We start from the raw sequence: 22,461 nt of genomic DNA on the forward strand, positions 1-22,461 counted from the left end.
ATATTCCGAAACCTACAGAGTTAAATAACGATGGCAATATGTTTGTTAGATTCTTCTACTTCGATGTCTTGGAATACCAACGCATAAGGACTTTGACAAATTACGTAATCACCTGTAGCTATCTTAGCTTGAAGAGTAATCTTCAGCAGCTTGTGGAGAGGACTTGCCAGTGGTCTGGCCTGATACTGATACTTCTGTTCAAAAAAGAATGTTAGGGCAGATGTGAATTTCAGAAGCAATCTAATGATCCAAGCAAGAATAGTTCCAAAATTTTCGTTTTCTACGTATCGATCGTTCGTGATACTCTGTAATGTACGCAAAAATGACGACGACAAATGGCTTGATCAAGCTATTGTTCAGTAAAGCACAGTGCGATGATTTTATTCACTGGTTACAAATGTCTCGCTAATAAATGATCCGAGGACGATGTCCATAAAACATATGATTTGAATGGAATTTTAGTCAGATAATAATTGTCTTATACGTTATTAATGAACAGCAATTAATCTATTAATGAAGCAGAGATGATGAGAGATTGGATACTAAACGAGAATCTTAACTGAAGTGATTAAATCAAGACTAATACATATTAGTAATTAATTATGATCGTGCGCTTAATTCGTATGGATTGGATGAACTTCTACCATATAAACATATATATTTACCTTAGTAGAGAAATTCCAGACTCTAAGAGAAGTTACAGAGTGTTACTTTATTTTTCATTCTTGTTTTTCGTAGAGTAAAAAACAAAGCCTCATATTTTGTATTTGTAACTATAAATTCCAGCATATAATTCCATTAGGGGATGGGATAATTATCCATAACACAGTTTATGTAAATAACCCTTAAATAATAATAAGTTCCACTATTTTAAAAGTTCCAAACAACACGTAAATAGAGTACTTAGCTGATGGTAATATTTAATTAAAGTCATACTTATTTTGTAAACTCATAAGCTTATTATAGTAGTATTTACTTCTTGCGCCAATAAATTGTTATTATTATTATTTTAGCATAATTAATTATCTTCTTTATTGATTTTTTTTTTATTATTATTAAATTCCATCACGTACACATTAATGTTATTATCTCGTTGAATAATACATACTGTAACGTTAAGCTATCAAAAGATTGTTGAGCGTTGTTGAGCGTATGTATGTATTGTTTAGAAATCAATTTTTAGAATGGAATGTAGGTCATATTGAGGTTGAAATACTATTGAGGCATGATAGCAAAAGCCCGAACCTGTAGGTTGTATTTTGGGGATGTCATAATTCCGAATGGAACTGGTCCTTTCGAATTTCAAATGTTACGTTATTTTCTTTTCTTTTTATATTTTGTTTTAAGGCAAGCAATATTATTTTTTTTTTGTATATTACATATTAAATTACATTGTGGGTCTTATATAACATTCCTGAGTGATTATCGAGAATGTTAAAACATTTTTTTTTTATGATAAATTATACTTATATGTATTTGGTAATAAAATATTTTATAAATGACGATTTACGTTAGACTTAACCTACGTACTTGGAAATCCACTAATCCATTTTTGGTATACTTCATTATCATTATCATTAGCAGCCTGTAAATTTCCCACTGCTGGGATAAAGGCCTCCTCTCCCTTTGAGGAGAAGGTTTGGAGCATATTCCACCACGCTGCTCCAATGCGGCTTGGCGGAATACACATGTGGCAGAATTTCGTTGAAATTAGACACATGCAGGTTTCCTCACGATGTTTTCCTTCACCGCCGAGCACGAGATGAATTATAAACACAAATTAAGCACATGAAAATTCAGTGGTGCCTGCCTGGGTTTGAACCCGAAATCATCGGTTAAGATGCACGCGTTCTAACCACTGGTCCATCTCGGCTCGGCTGGTATAGTTATGTATACAAAAATATCCGCCAAAGTCTCTCGTCGCACTTATCTTGTACTAATATTCACAGCAGATAGCTTTCCAATCAATAGAGCGACTTAGCAAAGAAACGAAATAATAATGTCGCACATTGATTTCAAAAAATTAAAATTCATTTCTAAAAACAAAAATAGCACGTTTCTTACTATTATTATTAAAAAAAAATGCGTGTCTTGAGACACCCGGTTGGAAGTTGTTTTCGCCATGTAATTATATGTTTTATATAATGGAATAATTTACCAGCGCTTAAGAATATATTTATGACAAGAAATTAAATTGTTATTAATAATACTACGTTAATAAAAAATATGCAAATGAACAGATCAAGTTTAAATAACGATCACTCATTTCAGTAGTTCACTCAACTAAAAGGCGTGTGAACTAACTTCGTTACAATAAAGATATTCAATGTAGCGGAAGTCAAAAGTGAAGGAGAATACGTTGATTACAATCAACAGTTTCTATGCTCTTAACTGTGTTTATAATTGATATATATATATTTTTTATATTCGGCGACAAAGGAAACATAAATGGATTGAATGAAAATCTGTTTAATGTGTTTCCACCAACACTTAGTACCCAAGCATTGGAACAAATACAGGCTGTTGTATAGTTAATACTCGCAAAAAGATTTAGGATCTTATAAAACCAATTAAGAGGAGAAATTGTTGGCCTTCGTCTTTATTATTTTACAAAAAAAAAATCAAAGGCGAACTAAAAAGTCGAATGTAACAAAATTAATATACTAAAGCTTTATATCTAAGAGTCGTTCTTCTCCCGAATTTAATTTAATAAATAACATAGGTACATCTCTTTGTTCTATTAGAATTTTCTTCGCGATAAAAGAAAAGGAAATAGAATTAATATAAAAAAAATGATCAGAAAAATTTAGGTTAAACTGCTAAGATTGTTAGGAATTCGGGTTCATTAGCAATTAGTGACCCGAGGCATAGAATTCGACAGAAAAATCGATTTCTTGGCTAGAATTCTCGATTTTCGATAATATGTGCGAGTATCCAGTCTTATAATTGTTTAATATCTGGCAGTGATTTCTTTTAAAATATGATGATAGATAAATATTTGTTAGTTTTATTTATATATAAATATTTAATAAAACTCTCTTTCTGTCATCAGTAATTTAACATTCGAAAGAAAATGACAAAGCATTGTTTAACCATAATATTATATATGCTATATTAATATATAAAATATCTAGTTGCCTACTGAGTATAACTAAATATTAAGTCGAAGTTCATATAAACGCTACGTAGCGTTGATATTTGAAAACAGTTTTATAAAAATAATATCATTAAATCAATAGTCCGTCGCTGATACACATATTAAATACAAAATGTATTAATTTCAGAGCAAATTATTTTTAACACTTTTGGCTTGCTGTAGCCCAGCATGACTGCCCTCTTTAGGAAATGTTCGGGAATTATTTAGCCACATACAAATTCACTTGATAGTAGGACTTCGGGCAATCTCTATGTCCTATTCTCTTAACCATATATAATAAAGAACGACCTAAATCTATAATGACTATATCAAATTGGATTTCCATGGGGCATAAAAGACCGCATGGCCGGATAGACATCGGTTGAAAAAAAATTTAAAACTAAGAAAAATCAATAAAAACAGCATAGAACATTCGCTTTGTTTTTAATGTTGTTCATACACGAAATCGTGTAAAATTGTAGTATTTCGTAGTAGTTACCGCGTAGTATCTCGATAATGCCGAATATGTATACGATCTGACAGAATATTCTATTAGTATTTGCTTATGACTGTTGTTAATATTCTTATCATATTTTTATTATTAAAATCGCATCCTATAAATAAATGTATATTACAGTTTTTCGTTTAAATATATATAACTTATGTTTAAAGTTATGCTGCAAACCGCGCTTGTAGAGCCTCTATTGGACGTTGTTTGGAAACTAAGTAACAGCATAGCGCCATCTAGCGAAATAGTGCAGAACTAGTACTAGTAGTAGCTAAAGCACTGTGCACGCCATCCTATCTCGATCATCCGTATAAATAGATGCAGTGTTAGTTAATTTGTGGATAGCTTATGACTTAAACGAAATGCTTTCTGAAAACGCGTATAAAACAATCAGGAAACGCGAATATAGATAACATTTAGCATACTCGAGGATGTTCATATAAAGACTCTGATGCTTACCTTGACATTAAGAATTTTGTAAGATTATTTCGTGTTCTGTGACAAAATGTGAAAACAAACATTTAAACATAGATTGTGTTTTCGTCAACATTCCGGCAGTTTCATCAAGATTAAATTATTACGCTTAAGGTACTTATGAACAGTTTTAACTAACAATATAATTTGCACATTCGACTCTACTAACATTTCTTAGAACGTAAAAAAATGCTTGCTAATCATATTTTGTTACAATATTTACATACTACTGAAGTTTCTTAGTATGTCGAATGCGTGACCTAATTCGACCGAATTAAAACTACTTAAGTTTTCGGTATGAACGGAACAGTAACGATAAACAAGATTTATTTTTAACCAAACGTTAGGAATAACGCTTACAACGCACAGACGTCATTACCATGGCAACGACCAAATTTTGAACGCAGTGATTTAAACATGATTCTCAAATAAAGTGTCATTAGTATCAGTAAACAATTAAAATGCGAACGCTTTTGTGTTTTATGAAACGAAATAAATTCGAATATAATATGGAATAGAAAATATTATATTTAATTATTATTTAATGAGAAAATATCTATAATATATTGCAATAAACAACTTGAACGCAAAGTATCGTTTCCATAAGGGTTTTTAAACAGTGTTTTTTTTTTTTAAATACATTAATCCGATTATATTTACGTCATTTTGACCGAACTTTAAAGACCAACCAGAAATCTAATCTTGCAGGCGTATGACACTCTCTGAATCTATGATACTCATAGTCTGATGGAAGAGCAATCCGGTTCGACCTGAGAGAGATCAGGCGCTGAACAGAGCTTAAACACCACTATCTCTTTGCTGATAAGGAGAATTCCTCAACAGAAACTTATTGTACTCTAAATTGGAATATGAAACCAAAACTCGGGATCTGCAAGCTTTATAAGTTAGCTTTTGAACAACGAAGTTGTTAATAAGTATTACATAATTTACATAAATATTCAGAGACAAAATTTATTTAAATCTTAAATTATAATTATGGACTATACAGATAATTATAAAGTTTAGAGTTGTTGGGTTAAATTGAGACTAGGTCATGTATTATATGCCTCGTTACAAGTTTAAATATAGTTGTAAATCTCCACAGCTTTTAAGCTACTTGAAGTTATGCACGGAAAATTACAGACCGTTAGTGGATAGGAAGAAATGCTAAATTAATAAAATTGTACTTTTGGGAAATGAGGTTTACTAACTTAAATTTAATCCTCATTTTCCATAATGACTAAGACTTTGTCGTTTCTTAAGTCAATAAATTCAAATGACTTATTCCATACATTCTTTAAAAATTTTAGGTCCTCTGAATAACTCGAATCGTTATTATAATACGAGTAGATCGTTTACGTCAAATAGTTGACGTGCGATATTGATTACAATAATTATTAGATTAGTAGAATGCAAGCGTTAAAGTAGCGTGTCAATGTGGGTTAATTTTCGGCGGTGGCTATCATATTAGTGTGTATCTTTATTTTTAACTGTAATCCATCTGCAAAGTTCTTCACCTACTTGACACTCTAGTTGTCCGCTAGTTCTAGACATAAAGAATATATCGCTATTCAATTAGGAAGAGATGGCTTCACTTATATATACTATCAAAACCATTGTCACTATGAATTTTTTGCAAAATTTCTTTTTAACCAGGTCGAAATAAATACTAGTTGCAACAACGATGTATTGCAACGCCATCTAGTGGCGCTTTACAACAAAGTGGATTAAATTTAAAACTTCTTCATGAATGAAAAATACATACTCATATATGGTAACTTGTTAATCTCAAAAATTGATAGCTACGTTCATTTATGTAATTATGACCAATCACAGAATAATATTGCAATGGAAAAATAGCTACAGTTTTCATTTTGTTTTTAATACTTAGAGTTATATAGATTAATTTACTAAAAATACTTTCTTGAGTAAAGCTCTAAGTAAGCCCCGGTCACGTTAAATTAAAAAATCGACGTGCATTAGTATAAAATGTCGCTTGTGCTTACAGAATGTTTTGGTGTGAGGGAGACTACCTTAGCAATACGAGGAAAAAAATAATCAATTTTATTTTATTTATTTTTAGTTAATTTAACGTAGGGTGTTATCGCCTTCGTGTGTGAATCTATTCGCAAGTATGTTCGGTACATTTTCAAGCTGGAACTAAAAGTTCTGTGTGTAAAGTAAATGTAGAGATGTGTAATTTAATATTATATTAGGGTTATAATGAAGCTATGTCGATAATGTAAGTTTAGATATTAGCAGCTATATAATTAATTCAAAGCGAGCGAAGTTCGGGCACCGAGTCAAATATTTACACATGTACGGTGCCTGCCTGTGCATTCGATGTGGGTTTATTATTCAGGATTATGATCGCATAGTAATTGGTCCAATCTTACAGAGTAAGATGACTAAGATCAAGCCCAAATCACGAGAAGGATTAAAATTAAATTTTTCTTACAGTATATTTTTTATAAATTTAAATAATAGAACATGATCATTATTATTTATGTAACTATTTAAAGAAATTTCGCTGTCGAATTTAGGCACCTTTTCCTTTCGAGGAGCTCATACAAGTTTCCTCGCGTTATTTTGCTTCACCGCCGAACGCGATATGTTTAAAAAAAACCGGCATTCTTCGGTGAAGATCCAGTATTCCATAACCATTGTGTCATTATGTATCTAACTAATGGAATATATGAATAAATGTATTCAGCAAATACTGAATAGGTAATTATTTAATATAAATTATAAACTAATATTATGTTATCATAATAGTTTTAACTTGATTGATTTCGTTGTAAAATAGTTGTTAATTATTGTCATTTCGTATGATATGCGACGCGTTGCGAATAAATAAATGACTATCGAATAAATATTATTTAAATATATTTGTCACCGTTTAACATTTAATTAGATCGTTGTAATGACGTTACTTACCTTGGTTAGCTAAATGTTAATTCCTATAGACAGTGCGATTTAATATTAATAAATAAATTATTTATTTCACTTCAAAGATTTAATGTACACAACCACAATTACCAAATACATTCACTACGTCTAACATTTAAACAAAACATATATGAATATATATGTATCAAATGATAAGTATAATATATAAATTGACAGCCAGTAATCATTTACTGGTAATAGACGTCTGACATACCATGGCACCTGTAATTTTCTTACAATGTCACAAATGTGTATTTAATATGATTAACGTTCATATTTTACGAGCTATCTGGTCCAGATGTCTTTTGCCAGCAATATTTACAATAATATCGTAATAACATTACGATTAGCGCAAAAAAAAAAATGTAAATATAAAATATATATATATAAATATTTTCATAGTAGGTACTCATTTATATTAATTTAAGCAGAACCGTCTGTCGCGTGTTATGTAATAAAACCTTCTCCGAACGCCGCACCTTCTGGTATATGTTTTATGTTTATTGGTTTAGATTTTTTTTTCATTTTGATCCCAATTTTGACCCAATAGAGAGAATGTGTTACTTTTAGAGTATAAATATATATCTACACAGACTTTGATATGCTATTTTAAATTGAAACAGAATTTTCACTACGACTATTTGACTTACAAAAACTATTTCCCTCTACAACTTCAGTGTCAAGTCTAAAATTGATAACTTATAACTCATTTTCAATCTGTTAATTACGCATAAATATATGTACTAAAAATCAAGCCATTTTTATTGTACGTAGAAGTTTAAGTAGTTCTGAAACCTTTAAAGTTGAACTTTACAGGAGATTAAACAATCATTCTACTCAAAACTCTAAAACAACTTTAAAACGAATACGGCCTCTCAATATGTGAAAACAGGCCGGGACTCCATATGTATTTAATAAGGAAATACTAGCTATCAAACGTAAATAAATATTAACTAAAAGAAATAATTCTTAACTTAACTTATTCAGTTTAATTGCGCGACGAAGTGTAACTTTCTTTTGCTCGCAATAAATTAAAATATGTTAGCCTCAGAAAAATCTGATCTGAATATTCGTATGAACCGATAAAATAAATTCTTAAAATATATTTATATGCTTATATTTGCAATTTACCAAAAGCAGGGACATTGGCAATTAAATCATATACTGAAACTCATGGACATATTTAAAGGAACCTAAATTATTATTAAATATGTATTTATTAATCTGGTTAGTGATTTTAACATTCGCGAATGCCCCACCAACCTCGGGAGCTAACGTGGCGCTGTAGTTGAATTTTCTCACTGACACTTCAAACCGTATCACAACAGTACTAACTATTGCTGCGGCGAAATACCTGATCAATCTCTCTAATATATATATTTTTTAATTTCAAATCGATAAATTTAATCGTAAATTCGAAACACATTCGCAAATATTATGTTTAAACAAATTCGCCATTTATAAGTTCGTCTAATTATGTCCATGAATGTACAGTAGTTCACAAGCAATAAAACTACAATTTAACTAAATACAAGGAAACATTAAGTCATATTGATAGTTATAGAAACAACTCTAACAATATACATCATATTCATATGCATAGTCTAATTTCTTTGTATTGATACAATACATGAAAGATACACACACATACACAGATATTGTTAACAATTAAACATAAAGCAGAGAGTCATCGCAGCAGGCAACACGTATTAAACTACAACATCACTTCATAACACATTGATCTATAAAATCATCAGATGTCATAATAATGCGAATTTAAAATTGTTACGTACGTTGCATAGAAATAAGATATGTTTTTCAATTAATATATTATGAGCTTATAGCATTTTGCGAAAGAATTGTTCACTTTTGTATTGTGCAATAAAAAACAATTTTGTCCTTTATGTGCACACTTATGTTAAATCTATAAGTTATATACTTCTGTATTTATATCATAAAAATGTTAATCTTTTGTAAATTAACATCCCTTCAAATGCATTTATCAGAATAAATATGGAGACATGTAAAATATCAGTGAATACTTGCTTCTATAACTTATTTTTTCTATGTAATTGCGATTTTTTTCATGACATTGGCGAAATAATCTCCGATCATTTAGCATATATTTTGAGACATTTGATGATTTGGAAAGAACAGAAATAAATAAATAAATTACATAGAGCAGCCATTAACAGATTGGCATCGCTTTCCTAATCGCAATGCTTTTACAGCGAACAAGTAAAATAACCATAAGAAGACATTTCTTGCATTTCATTTAGTAAACATCGATTATATTATTATACGTGTTACTTGCACGTTGGTACTACTCGGTGCACGCTCCGATCGCTCGTCAACGCTGTAGTCGCCACCTGAAATTTTAAGACACAAATGATTAATACAAATATAATTAATCATTATTATTTGATTTATGATGGGCTGTTCTCATTGTACCTGAAACAGTTCCAAGTATTAGTTTAATAAAAAAAATAATGTTCTAAATATTTTTGAAAAGAGAATGCTTGTTTATGTACGAAATATGATCATGGTTGTTTGAACATTATCATAAAGACCCAGTCAGCATCAATAACCAGACATTAACAGTGGCTATATAAATATACCACAATGTTGTGCGGTTTTATTAACAATGATTATATTACTATTTACTTGGTGGTAGGGCTTTGTGCAAGCCCTGGTCTGGGTAGGTACCACCCACTCATCAGATATTCCACCGCTAAATAACAGTACTCTGTATTGTTGTGTTCCGGCTAGAAGGGTGAGTGAGCCAGTGTAATCACAGACACAATGGACATAACATCTTAGTTCCCAAGGTTGGTGGCGCATAGGTGATGTAAGGAATGGTTAATATTTCTTACAGCGCCATTGTCTATGGGCGGTGGTGACCACTTACCATCAGGTGGCATATGCTCGTCCGCAAACCAATGCCATAAAATATATATATAACTTGAACACTTAATATTCTATGTTGTTGTTCAATTTGGTCCTACTCAAAATGGACGAAAACCCTATAAAATATAGCTTGGACATTTCTATATCCGGAAAATATTATGTATTCAAAAACTGATCTTTGAAATTAAAATTCAACAAATGTTGATAATTTTTGGGAAAACGTAGACCGATTCCATTAATTTGAAAGTGTTAAACTTTCGGATGTATGTGAAATCAATGGATTCTGAGCGTCGACAAAATGCACGACACCCAAAGTAATGCATTATTGCATTGCAGTCGTCACTTGTCTCTTGTTGTGTTTACGTTCAATTATAACTTATAAATGCATTGCCTGAGATTTAATTACAAGAAGAGATTTAATGTTTTTTCATAATTTACCTATTCAATATGACTGTCGAGAGTTCCAATCGATTTTTCATATTTCGTCACGCAATTTTCTCATGACACCTCATTGATCATGTAAAATTCATTTGGATGATGATTATTTGTATTTATTTGAGGAATAAATCTATCATGAACTCAACCACCTTTTACAGATCGATACATCATAGCACATCACAGACACTTGAAAAACAAAAATAATTCATATACTCACAAATCAACATTGACGGGTAATATTTTCAAGACTACACTATAAAACAATACTCCGTCTTTTCGTTTTTCAACACAGCGATACCAATACCGTTTCACTTAAGTTCATAAATATTTTATGACGTTAATTCTATAATCAAACACCACCGGGAAGATTTTATTTTTAACTCAATTTCAAGGACACTGTATTGATTGGCGCAAGTCCTTTGGTCACCTGAGTGCAGCGCCGCGATTTGCCCTATTCTAAAACTAATGGACTCGTTCACTGCCATCTAGTAGGTTTCTGAGGTATCACTCAAATGCAGTTTGCACCCTTGCACTGAAACGAACCTTTTTTCAGTTCTAGTTTCCGTTCAAAATCCGAAGCGTGGCGCTGCTGAGCTCATTCGGTTATGTATGTACATACGTACGAGTATATAATATTAAGTATACTTGATACTTGTAATGACTGATTAACTGTGTTATCTTGCGCTTTTTTTTATAGTATTGTTTTTTTTTTTTTAATAAGGGATTTGACAATGGTTAGAACACGTAACAGAGCTTGCGGGTTTATTAAGAGATTACAAATTTACTTAACCCTGCTATTATACAAATAAATAGATCCTTAGCTTTACGAGAATTTCTTGGATGAAAATAAGATATTTTTACCTTGGTACCTAATTGCAGTAGTGGAAAACAACCGGCTTTAAAAAGATAACATTTTTTTATATTATGATTTGTATTATTTACATAAATTAATTCTTGTTATTTTCATAAATCGCACCACACTTACGCCCGATCAAACATCTGTATATAGGCTTGATTTTAGGGTAATCCCCGAATAATTGAACTAATGAAATGTCATATACTTAATTAGGGATTTGTGTTTTACTTCTTTACATAATGTTCGGTGATTACGAATTTTCTTATTTGTTCCATCCCTGAATTTTTTAGAAATCAAATCGTGACAGTATATTAATATCGAAATTAAAACATTCTTTGTTCCAGTAGGCTCATAAAAGCGTATTTTAATCTTAATGTTACGATAGGTTCGTTTGTAGATTCTGCCGAGAAAACCCGACAAGAAACTCGTTTGTTATTAAAGCAAATCCAATGCAATTAGTAATATTGATATGATATTAATTATTATTGTTATCGCGCAACAGACTACATGAAATTGATTAACAAACTGACGTCAAGTAATCAATTTACGAATCAGTGAACTGCCTCTGTATAATAGGAGAATAGGCTGACGCTTGACCACAATCGCACCTAATGCAGCCTAAGATGAAGCATGCTCGTTGCCGATAAGACGCCATTTCACTCTTGACTTGAAGATACACACGGATTACAATGTTAAAAACAGACACTTGGAATATTCCAAATTTAAAACATCATAAAATTAAAAGAAAACATAATTGCTTAATAAAAAAATCTTTTTTAATAACATTTGTAGGCAAATAAGTCGCTTATTGGTAAGTGGTCACCACTGCTCATAGATTGGTGCTATAAGAAGTTTTACCCATTTCTTTTCATGCGCTACTAATCATGGGAACAAAAATATTAAATCCCTTGTGCCTATCGTTAATCCGGCTCACTCCCCCTCAAACCGGAACAAAACAATACTAAGTATAATATATTATGAGCGGTTGGTACCCAGAAGGGTTCGCACAAAGCCCTACCCCAACTTAAAACATAATAAGTACAATACACTTAATATTAGTATGTAATTATTGCAGACGGTGCAAAGGATTATGTAAATGATAAAAGTAATTAAAAGTAATTGAGTATACATTACAATAGCTGTATTTGATATATTTTTTTTAAGATTTAGAGTGGCTACTGAAATTTTTCAGAGTTTCTCTCGATAGAATCTACGTCCAACCTACGTACGGTACGTACTTATTATGTTAAAATTAACCTTATAAAATGTCAAAAGTGCCTATGTAGCGTCTGATTAAGGTGGACTTCGGAAAACATGTCACTAACATAAGATTTTTACCCAATCCAAAAACCAAAAAGTATTTTATTATTTACTTTAATTATTTTAAAACAACATTGTTAAAATAAACAACAAATCAACAAGACTAAACTGAATAAAGTTTGAATTTGAATTGAATTGTGAAAGTAATATTTAACTGAAATTGAAATAATTAATTAACCATTGTTCAAATTTTACTATAGGAAAAGCGCATATTGGCGAATTAATAATAATAATAATAAAACTATTGGTTAAATTCAATCGTTTTAAAAAGTTCTTATATATTCTCTACGTGATAGATATATGAATTGTCATTTCATCTCGTCATATCTGAGATATTCACATCCAGTACAAACCATGACAAAAGAATCATGGATCAAAGTAGACAATCCTATGTGAAATTCTTTTTCAGGAAAATAAGATTGCATTGAATAGGCGTTCGAATGGAATCGGGTTTTATATCATATAATCCGTTCAAAGATTTAGTTGCAAATGTATAAAATACATAATTTTTCTTTTTGATGTTATGTAGACTACTATTTTTAAAAATCATAAAAATAAAAACATATTTTCGAATTATTTACATATTTTCATTGGCTTGCTTGATTCCAAGCAAAGAAAGCAGATTTTTCCTAAACTAAAATAATACAGTTTTAATTTTCAACAATCATTAATATTTATTATTTCCATTGGCTGATCTAGGTAGTCATTAGTATATGCGAGGGCTACGAAATTTGAATTGACGTCGGGCTACAACACATCTCAAATCCGATATGACATGTGATCAGTTAACTATGTAAAGCACAATTGGTCTATATACCTGCCGACATATTTGGGTTACGTCAATTAGAAGATAACACGTGCAAGTGAGTAATCACAGTTATATTTACTTGCATAAAGTAATGCAAAAATCTTTATTAAAAGTATGAAAATCTTTATTAAAAGTATGACACCTTTTGCCTCCACTGGTGATAGGAAGGAGGAATGGTCCGTTTTTTGCCCAGAGGATGGAAATTGCGATTCAACGGAGATTCGTTGCTAATTTTCTTGCCCTCATTCCACGCGTTCATGATTTATACAACAAATATTTTTAATTCTTATTTGTATATGTTAACTAATGTTAATAAATAAACAATTTGAAGAATTTGAAAGATTGAAGCATCAATGACGCAATGGTTTAAGGGCCGCCTAGCGTTGTAAAAAAGTCGCAGGATCGATCCTGACCCCTTGGGCTATTGTCGTCCCCTCTCCTAACCCAAGTTTTAAGCTTAATTGGAGGGGTAAATAGGAATATTGGTGGCTACTGTTGTTAAATAATACTTGTATAATATAATATCACTTATAAACGTGGCCGATACAAGTTAAGATATTTGATTTCGCAATCCGATACTGTCCGATGATGTCTGACATGTTGTCAATAAAGCTTAATGGCTCTGTTCAAATTCAAGGCTATCAGAATCTCGGAGCCATTTAATAGCGTTGTTATTATAATAACACAATAGGATCGAATTTAGCCGAAATTTCAAATAATTATTCTTTATTACTTTACTGGATACCGAGTTTACCTACTTCGTAATCGTAAAGGTTGAAATTTTAGACCGTAATATTTAATGTGACAGCACGATGTAAGAAAATTAGAAGTCAATGTACATTGTAATCAGCTGCTCAATATCTCGTTACGGTAGCTTGCGAGAACCAACCAGTGCTGCCCCCGAAGAAACGGCGAGGCTGCCTCTGGTTTTTAGTGGGTATTCTGGTGTAATAGGACGCATAGGCGTCCTGGCCACCAGCAAGTCGCACATACCTCCCAGCTTTATGGCGTTTTACCGGCATTAAGATCAATAGAAGATAATAATAAGTAAAAAAGACATGTTTGATTCATCCCGTCGTAATCTGGTAATAGAAAATTTATAGTCACGATGAGATCCTTCGTCTTTATTTTAATTTTTCCCATGGCTCGGGATAAAGTAGTCAGAAAGTAAAAGTAGTAGAAAATTGCTGGTAGTCCGCCAAACGATTGCAAACGGGCGCTTCATCAGATTATAGGTTATCAGATTTACGGCAGCCTCCAGCTAAGTGAACCTTAGCTGGAGGGTGCCGTAAACGTTGTCTTCTCCTACGGAAAACGGTCCTTCGATATACGGGATACTCCCACTTCAGTCTGCTAATTTTGCAAGTTATGCCTGTAGCTCTATTTCTTCTCCCGATAAAATCATATCTCATTAAACTCCAAAGATATTCTTATTAAAAGTTTAATAAATCGCAGTCCAAATTCTATGTATATTGAATTTTTTTGCGAATCAGATTATTTATAGCAGATCTTTTTATAATATCAATATAATTACGTACTCATAGCACAATGTGCCTACTCGATATTTGAGAAACATCTCGAGTTAATAGAATAAATAACGAGAAATACGAGTACATTGAAATAAATATGAATCTTAATAATCTTTGATACGGTTCGTTTTGTAAAATTTAGATGTAGAATGGCTTATTAATAAAGCAACTTTGTTTACAAACAATGAGCTTAATAATTGAAGTTTATTCTTTGGTTAACTAGACACAAAGGAAAAAAAATCGATGAGGGGTGAGATGAGGTTATACTTTCTTCGCGTTCTTAATAAAGAGGCTCCTCACAATCTCGATCTGAAATATATACCAATATTATTATTTTTCTTCTTATTATATGCTGCATTCACTTCTATATCGTTGCAAATAATTGAAGTATCCTTCTGATTTCGGGATTTAATTGTCTGTTAAGTTAATATAAAATCAGTTCAAGCATTATTGATGACCTCCGTAGTTGAGTAGGGTGTGCACCGGTTTTCATGGGTACGCCACTCCGAGGTCCCGGGTTCGATTCCCGGCCGAGTCGATGTAGAAAAAGTTCATTAATTTTCTATATTGTCTTGGGTCTGGGTGTATGTGGTGTGTGTGGTATGTGTTACTTCTGATTTTCCATAACACAAGTGCTTTAGGTACTTATATTGGGTTCAGAGTAATGTATGTGATGTCCAATATTTATTTATTTATTATTTTCGTTTCTGTTTCTCTGTCAGTAATCCTCTACTATACTTAAATAATTAGATTGTTATATAGATACATGTGTAGTTTTTCAAGGTACCGTTTAGTTTATATTTCACAAAAATCGGTCATTTCACTGTATTACTCTTTTCTAATACTACTAATTTAATAATTAAGGAATAAAAGTAAGGAATAATTCTCCTTTTTTCCTATATTTGGAAGTCGGCATTTTTTCCGAATCAAAGTAACCGCAAGCTAAATAAGACTGCTACTACAAACTGTAAAATTAGGTATAATATTCTCATCTAAATATTTGGTCATTTAGCAACGTTTGTGTCGAACTTCCCGCAAACCGGAATTCGCGTTTACGGCAAACAGTGGGACGCGACTTTGTGGATCGGACTGACTATAACATAGATCAATATTGCAGTATAAACATTTTATTCACTGGAAATCCGATATTGAGTTTAAAACTTATTTACATACATTATAACATTATACGATTATTTCTATTAGTTTTTCAAAAATATTTATATGAATTCATGTTGCATATCGACGGTTTATCATATTATTAAGTTTCCAAGAAAATCCAAGAGTACATTAAAAACGTTGCATTAAAATTTATTTTTACGACTTAGTGAATAATTTGAATGACGTATGAATTGTATTATATACATATAATTGTATCTTTCTCCATTCACAGCTTCTTTATCCAAACAATATGAATATATTAAATTAATTACATATCTCCTAGTACATTGTTTATGTCAAAACGCATTTAAAATTTATAAAATTGAAATAAAATATACACCAGTGTTGTTATTAATTAATATACTTTAAATTAACGGTACCGACCTAGTGTTTGTGGTTTGATTAAATACAATGAAAATGTTCAGTGTTTTTATAAAAAGATAAAAGTTTTCGTTCGAAAATGGATCATTTGTGAAACTTGATGTGGACGTTGCTTTGAAAATGTTGAGTCGGTGGAAAAGCAAAGATAAGTCGGAAAAGTCCGGCAAGTCTTCGAGTACAGGCGGAAAGAAAAAACGGAAAGGCCGTGACAATGGTGAGTACAATCAATTACTACACGCGATCAGACATAATGTTATTGTCATTGTTTAAAAGATATTAGCTTATTAATAAACGATGTATTTTCTGTCATAAATGACTTATAATACGAAAGAAGGAGATTATGCTATAGGAGGTTAGAGTAGTATGGAAGAGAGACAGCTCGGTTCAATTTGAATTTAATTCACCGAACGTATATATTTTAAGATACTGTCGCCGATAATATTAAATTGACAATCCGCTGAAATAAGTATGACTGGCTAGTAATAGGCATATTTTTTATAGTAAAAAATATATAGAATATTTTTTACAAGAGATTATGTTTCGCCTATGAAAATCGGTTAATACAGCTACCACTAGTAGCTCAACAAAATACATTTGTTAAGCTTTATAGATAAAATGTAACAATGCATTTTTCTGTATACCTTATATCAAACATAAAAATAGCTGTTATTCAATATTCTCTTTGAAGTTTGAATAAAGATATTTCTCAGTAGCATTTCAAGCTTTATTTATTAGGCGTTAGAACATTTTTTACAACGAGAACACTATTGTCAAAGTGAACGATGGTGTTTTTTGTACTCACAAACTATATTTTATTTATTAAATCAGTAATCTTTCTATCTTAAGAACAAGTTTCTAACTAGACTTGTGAAGATTTAAAAAATCTATATCGCTGAAAAGATTATTAGGAATACGTCACAGTACAGTACAGTACAGTGAGAACATTGGTACTTGTAGACTAACCATTGTAAAACGTAGTTCAATATTAATGTTAATATAATATAATATTTATAATGCCAATGAGAGAAGAAATTCTTACATAATTTTACTAAGAAATCACTATCATTCAAATTAATCCTGTGTTTTCCGTCACCATGTAAAGAGTTACAATACGATAACGTCAACCGAAAGTTCAATCAGCTGATTTTTCTTCAAACGCGAGATCCGATTTACATTTAATATAGCGTCGCCGGTGAAAACTCGTAACGCACAAAGTAATTACTATTTCTTTGATGTCTTACGTTTATACCACCCTGGATGCTAGTAATTCTGAAATTAGTTTAAGTTGGTAACTTTGAAAAATTTACAACTCCCCGAAATTTCATTCAAGATTATATAAAACTTGTACGTCTGTATTTTGATTACAATCTCATACTTTTTACACCTATAAGTTTTAGTTCTTTGTAAAATTAATTTTGTTTATTAGTAGTAGATTATAAGTAGAAGGCTTTTTGTTTCAACAGCAGTGTGAAGATACGTATGTACGTACATACGTGAACTATTTCTAGTCAAAACCCGAATTAAATCGTTACGATGTAGATAAACAAGGCGTAAACTTCATTGACTCTTAGTAAGACACTAAGAGCCAATGAAGTTTACGCCGCGTTGCTTTAGTGTGTAAATAATCGATGTTAGATATTTACTCGATGCTGTCAATATATGCTTTACAGAGGTTTAGTGAGGAGAGAATATGTGTGTATGCAACAAGGATATGCTATCGACTGCTGATTTCGAGATCCTAGTATCAACATCTGTAGTCTGAAGTTTCTAAGTATATAAAACTAAACATATGACGTGGATCCCGTGTTTGCACTCTTTTTAGTGATGTCGGATTTAGCGTATAATTAGATTAAGAGTGAGAGAATAGAGTGTGCAAGTGTGTTTTCGGATAGACATTTGCACTATTTGATATGTGTAGCCTCATCGAGAATGGCCGCCTTAGCCGAATACAGTAAAAAAGATATCATCATAATCTTATGATTATTTATATAGTAATAATTTATATTAAATAAATAAACGACGTGGAGATGAATATAAGATCAATACACTGGACATCTCTTGCCGGTTGTTAATACACGCCCTAGGATTGAATACATTTCGATATCCTTACACGTCAATGATATTATCTCCCTGCAGTGCAATATTAATACTCAAGTTTCGATTACCGTTAAAGTCTCATCAGTAATGAATAAATGGAATGTAAAGAACAAATACGGTGATTAACATTGACATATATTCACGAAAATGAATAATAAATAAGCCAATCCAAAAATCAATTTTATGTTACTGGTAAAATTTCATGTCAATATTGTTCATAAACGTTTTTTAATGGCATTGTAAATACACCGTTGAAACATTTTATACGTACATATGAATTTATTTAAAGCTAGTCTTGACCAAAGTGATTGATAGGTAGGAATACATGAGGATATGACTGGAGCCAACGGATATGACTACAATGTTTACAAGGATATGTTTTTAAAATTAACGGGGACAGTTTCAAAAAAAAAATAAACTTAATTTCAAGCCTTTACCTGACATCATTGTCAGTGACGTGTAATTAATTAAACACAAAGTCATCAACAATCGACGTGTTCCTAATTATATTATTTAGAGAACGAGGATGTTTTTATCTCCAGCGTATCAATGATCAATTATTTTAGTTATTTTTTTTTATAGGTCTTTATGTATCTGAATTTGGACTATTATGTTTATATGGTACCCAGCGATAGTTACTTTACTGTGATAAATTTTCAAGTCAAGAAACTCATCACTATCGATCGATACATTTTTAAGATATATTTTATACATCCTGCGTTAAATTAAAAATTCCTACTTTTATAATAATTGAACAATGATAAATATCTTATTTTTTCATAGTGTATTAAATATAAGATGACAGTTAAATAAAAAGTATTTCTTTATTTAAACCCTATTTAGTGGAGAATTTACAAATGTCGGCGGATATCATATTACAGAACAGAATCAAATCCTCTTTGACAGGAAGGATGTAGTGACTTCAAATTTATCTAGAAACGCGACATAGAGTCGAGCAAACTATAAAAAGTAAAAATACATTCGAAGCCACTTTTGACCCGTTAATATTTAACGTAAAAAAAATACATTTATTAAAATCCTTTTGTTTAACTAGAAACATAGATATACAGTTTAAATGGTTATGTGAGTTATTAACGTCTAAAAATCGGCATTTTTATCTCTGACTGACATTTAGATCAAAAACCTAGCCTGGAAGTAGTCCAGACGATCTTTCGAAATTTGCCGTCCTGTTGGGTCATTGTGTGTATAAAAGCCAAGTCAAATCTTAGTCTTAAATTTATCCCAAGCTATTTTCCTTGTGTAAATAATCCAAAAGTTTAAATTTAGGATAGTTTAGATTTATTTTTAAACAGAAATCATTGATGAATCAAAAAAAGAAAACAAAACGTCGACTTTTTAAATTTATTTTAGAATCTACCACGTACTAATAAATATAATCGGGATTGTCAATGGTACTTGGCACTCGCTTTGATCTCAATTCTTCGGAGTAGTAAACTACCACGCTTATTCTTAAGATTAAACTTGACTCCCATAATCACATTTATGTTTTTGATGGGATGTCATTATGTTTGTAATTGAGAAAGATTGACAACAAGAAATACATATCTATATCCGATTGATACATATCTATCTAATTATAAACACCAAAAATGCAAAGTCTGTATTTAAAATGTCGAGATCTGACATTGAAAATTAAATATATTAAATATAGAAAATACTCGATTCAGTGAATCAAACGTTAGCGCGAAAAATTATGATACATTTTTTTAAAATAACTTAACAGTACGATCTCGTACTGTTTTTATGTTATCTTGCAACTGATTTTAAAGAAGCTAAATGCAGCTGCGCTTTTAACGAGACCGATAACAAAGTGCTGTAAGGTATGTCTTTAATAATGTTTACGATCCTTACTTCACTGAATTTACTTATAATATCTGTGTAAGACATTTTAATCACGGGCTTTATTTTAAACCTGGAATTATAAATTCTGTAATAAGATCTTAACAACCTACCGACACAGAAATTTTATTATAATAACATTATAAAATACTTTTTTTCTACCTCAACAAAGAATTCTATTTAAAAATATAATAATTTCTGAAATTTTAACAGTCGAATTGTTTACACAAAGCAGTTCATCTTGGAATCAAGATTTGATTTGACTTTTTTCCATACTTTTAAATATTGGGAAACCTAATTTCTACCGTTTTGGTTTGGGGATTAAATATGTTTTAAACGAGTCTGAATCTGTATGAATGTAACGATATATGTATGTAAAATGTATCAAACTCATACATTTTGTTCATCACTTTAGCAGTACTTTTTAATCGTAACAAAATAATGATAATATGATTTAAAAAAAGATAATAAGCAAATGTTTAGATGTATTTATTATTGTATTATATAATGATGATGTATTAATATTTTTATTTTATTTTTTCAGAAGAGGATTGGCAGGGAGATCCGAGGAGTGACGGTAAATAGCATATTAGCACATTTATTCATTACTCGGTTTATGTACAACATTAAACATCTGAAATAATACAAGTGAAAGATTTTTATTTTATTTTCACTCTAAGAGCATAACACACATAAACAAAGACTTGAATTTTGTAAAAAAAAAACTTTACCTATAATATAGATATATTCATAATCTATAAGGACTTAAGCATCCTTTAATTTCCTTTAACGGATCCTCTTGGTATATGTTTCGTTCTTTTCAGATTGTCAAGGAAAATTATTAGGTTTACATACGTTTATTGCTTAGAAAAAAGTATACGCGCAAATAAATACCAAATTCAATGACTGCGTCCCTTCAACCCTTTTAAAGTGACGTTTGTAGCTCGCCCACAAAACAACAGCGACTTTATGGGCCAGCGAGCAGTTTTGGATAAGTTTTAAAATGTTAAATTCGACACGCTTACAACTTTCTGTCATCCCTCGTTGTTACGGAGTTGTTGTAACCTTCATTCGTCGATTGACCGTAATTGAACCGTTTAGAGCGTCATTCCCACTCACCGATAAATATACATTTCAATTTATATTTTTGATATTATACAAAAGTATAATAATATACGTTTTGTACCTTGTGTTTTTGTAGCGCTCGACGACAAATTTCAATTTTACATCGGTCCTCTAGAAGTATGCATTTGACCTTTATCATAATAATTTTATTCTAGTAAAAATAATACCACTTAATATTTATTTCAAGTACAAAGCTTATACCTTCTATGTGAATGTATAAGCATATACATATATTATGAACCAGATCTGTTTTGCAGTCATTCCATATATAGTTCCTATGTATCTAATTAATTTTAATGATACGTGACGAGTGACGTAGTTATATAAATGTGTTTTACTAATTAGTTTATAATTATCACACATATGTAATCAATTGTATTTGGAATAATAACAGTCAAACGTCGTGTAAGTTCACGTTCAAATGAGCAAACTAACTGACCAATTGAAACATCATTTCTATTGTATTTCATTAATTGAAATTGTTATTTTTAATACTGCTTTTTTATCATATCGTAGATTTATTAAAGTTGATTTTTACATTCAAATGACAACAAAAATCTTTAATTTTCTTTCGCTGTCAATCAGTATAATATATGTCAATATACTCGAATCTATTACTGCAAAAAAGCAACTATATCAAACATTTGTACTTGTTCGAATGGTGTAGAGCGTATTTTAAATATTTAAACTTACTTCACACCTTACTTAGATAATTATAAAGTTTGAGTGGATTAAGGTAAAAGAGAGGTTCCGTGTATAATTTGATTAATATTGAACGGAAATACATTTTCCTTGCATTCATTTATAACCTCAACTATGCTGCTATTCATTTTGGTAAGTATAACGAATGGATTAGGGGTTCAGTAGCAAAATGAAATATTATAAGTGATCTTGAACATTTAATGGCTTTAACCT

At 30.9% G+C, this 22,461-nt stretch overlaps 1 protein-coding gene across 16 annotated transcripts in view; it reads left to right on the forward strand.

The window, feature by feature from the left end:
* Window positions 1-22,461, forward strand: part of LOC113404162 (coiled-coil domain-containing protein AGAP005037) — a 229,925-nt gene that overhangs the window by 104,623 nt on the left and 102,841 nt on the right. For 11 of the 16 annotated variants that reach the window (XR_010309905.1, XM_064220511.1, XM_064220515.1 and 8 more), the window contains exon 3: window positions 20,966-20,998. The exons of 1 other annotated variant lie outside the window; for it this stretch is intronic. Coding sequence is in view for 13 of the 15 variants with exons in the window: in XM_064220511.1 (XP_064076581.1) it covers window positions 20,966-20,998 (33 nt within the window). In the remaining 2 variants the exon portion in view is untranslated. Of the gene's footprint in view, window positions 1-3,992; window positions 4,233-16,315; window positions 16,679-20,965; window positions 20,999-22,461 lie in introns of those variants that run through there. 4 more of the 16 variants (XM_026644961.2, XM_064220523.1, XM_064220522.1 and 1 more) reach the window with 2 other exon arrangements.

Source organism: Vanessa tameamea, chromosome Z (genome assembly GCF_037043105.1).
Source record: "Vanessa tameamea isolate UH-Manoa-2023 chromosome Z, ilVanTame1 primary haplotype, whole genome shotgun sequence".
Taxonomy (NCBI): Eukaryota; Metazoa; Arthropoda; class Insecta; order Lepidoptera; family Nymphalidae; genus Vanessa; species Vanessa tameamea.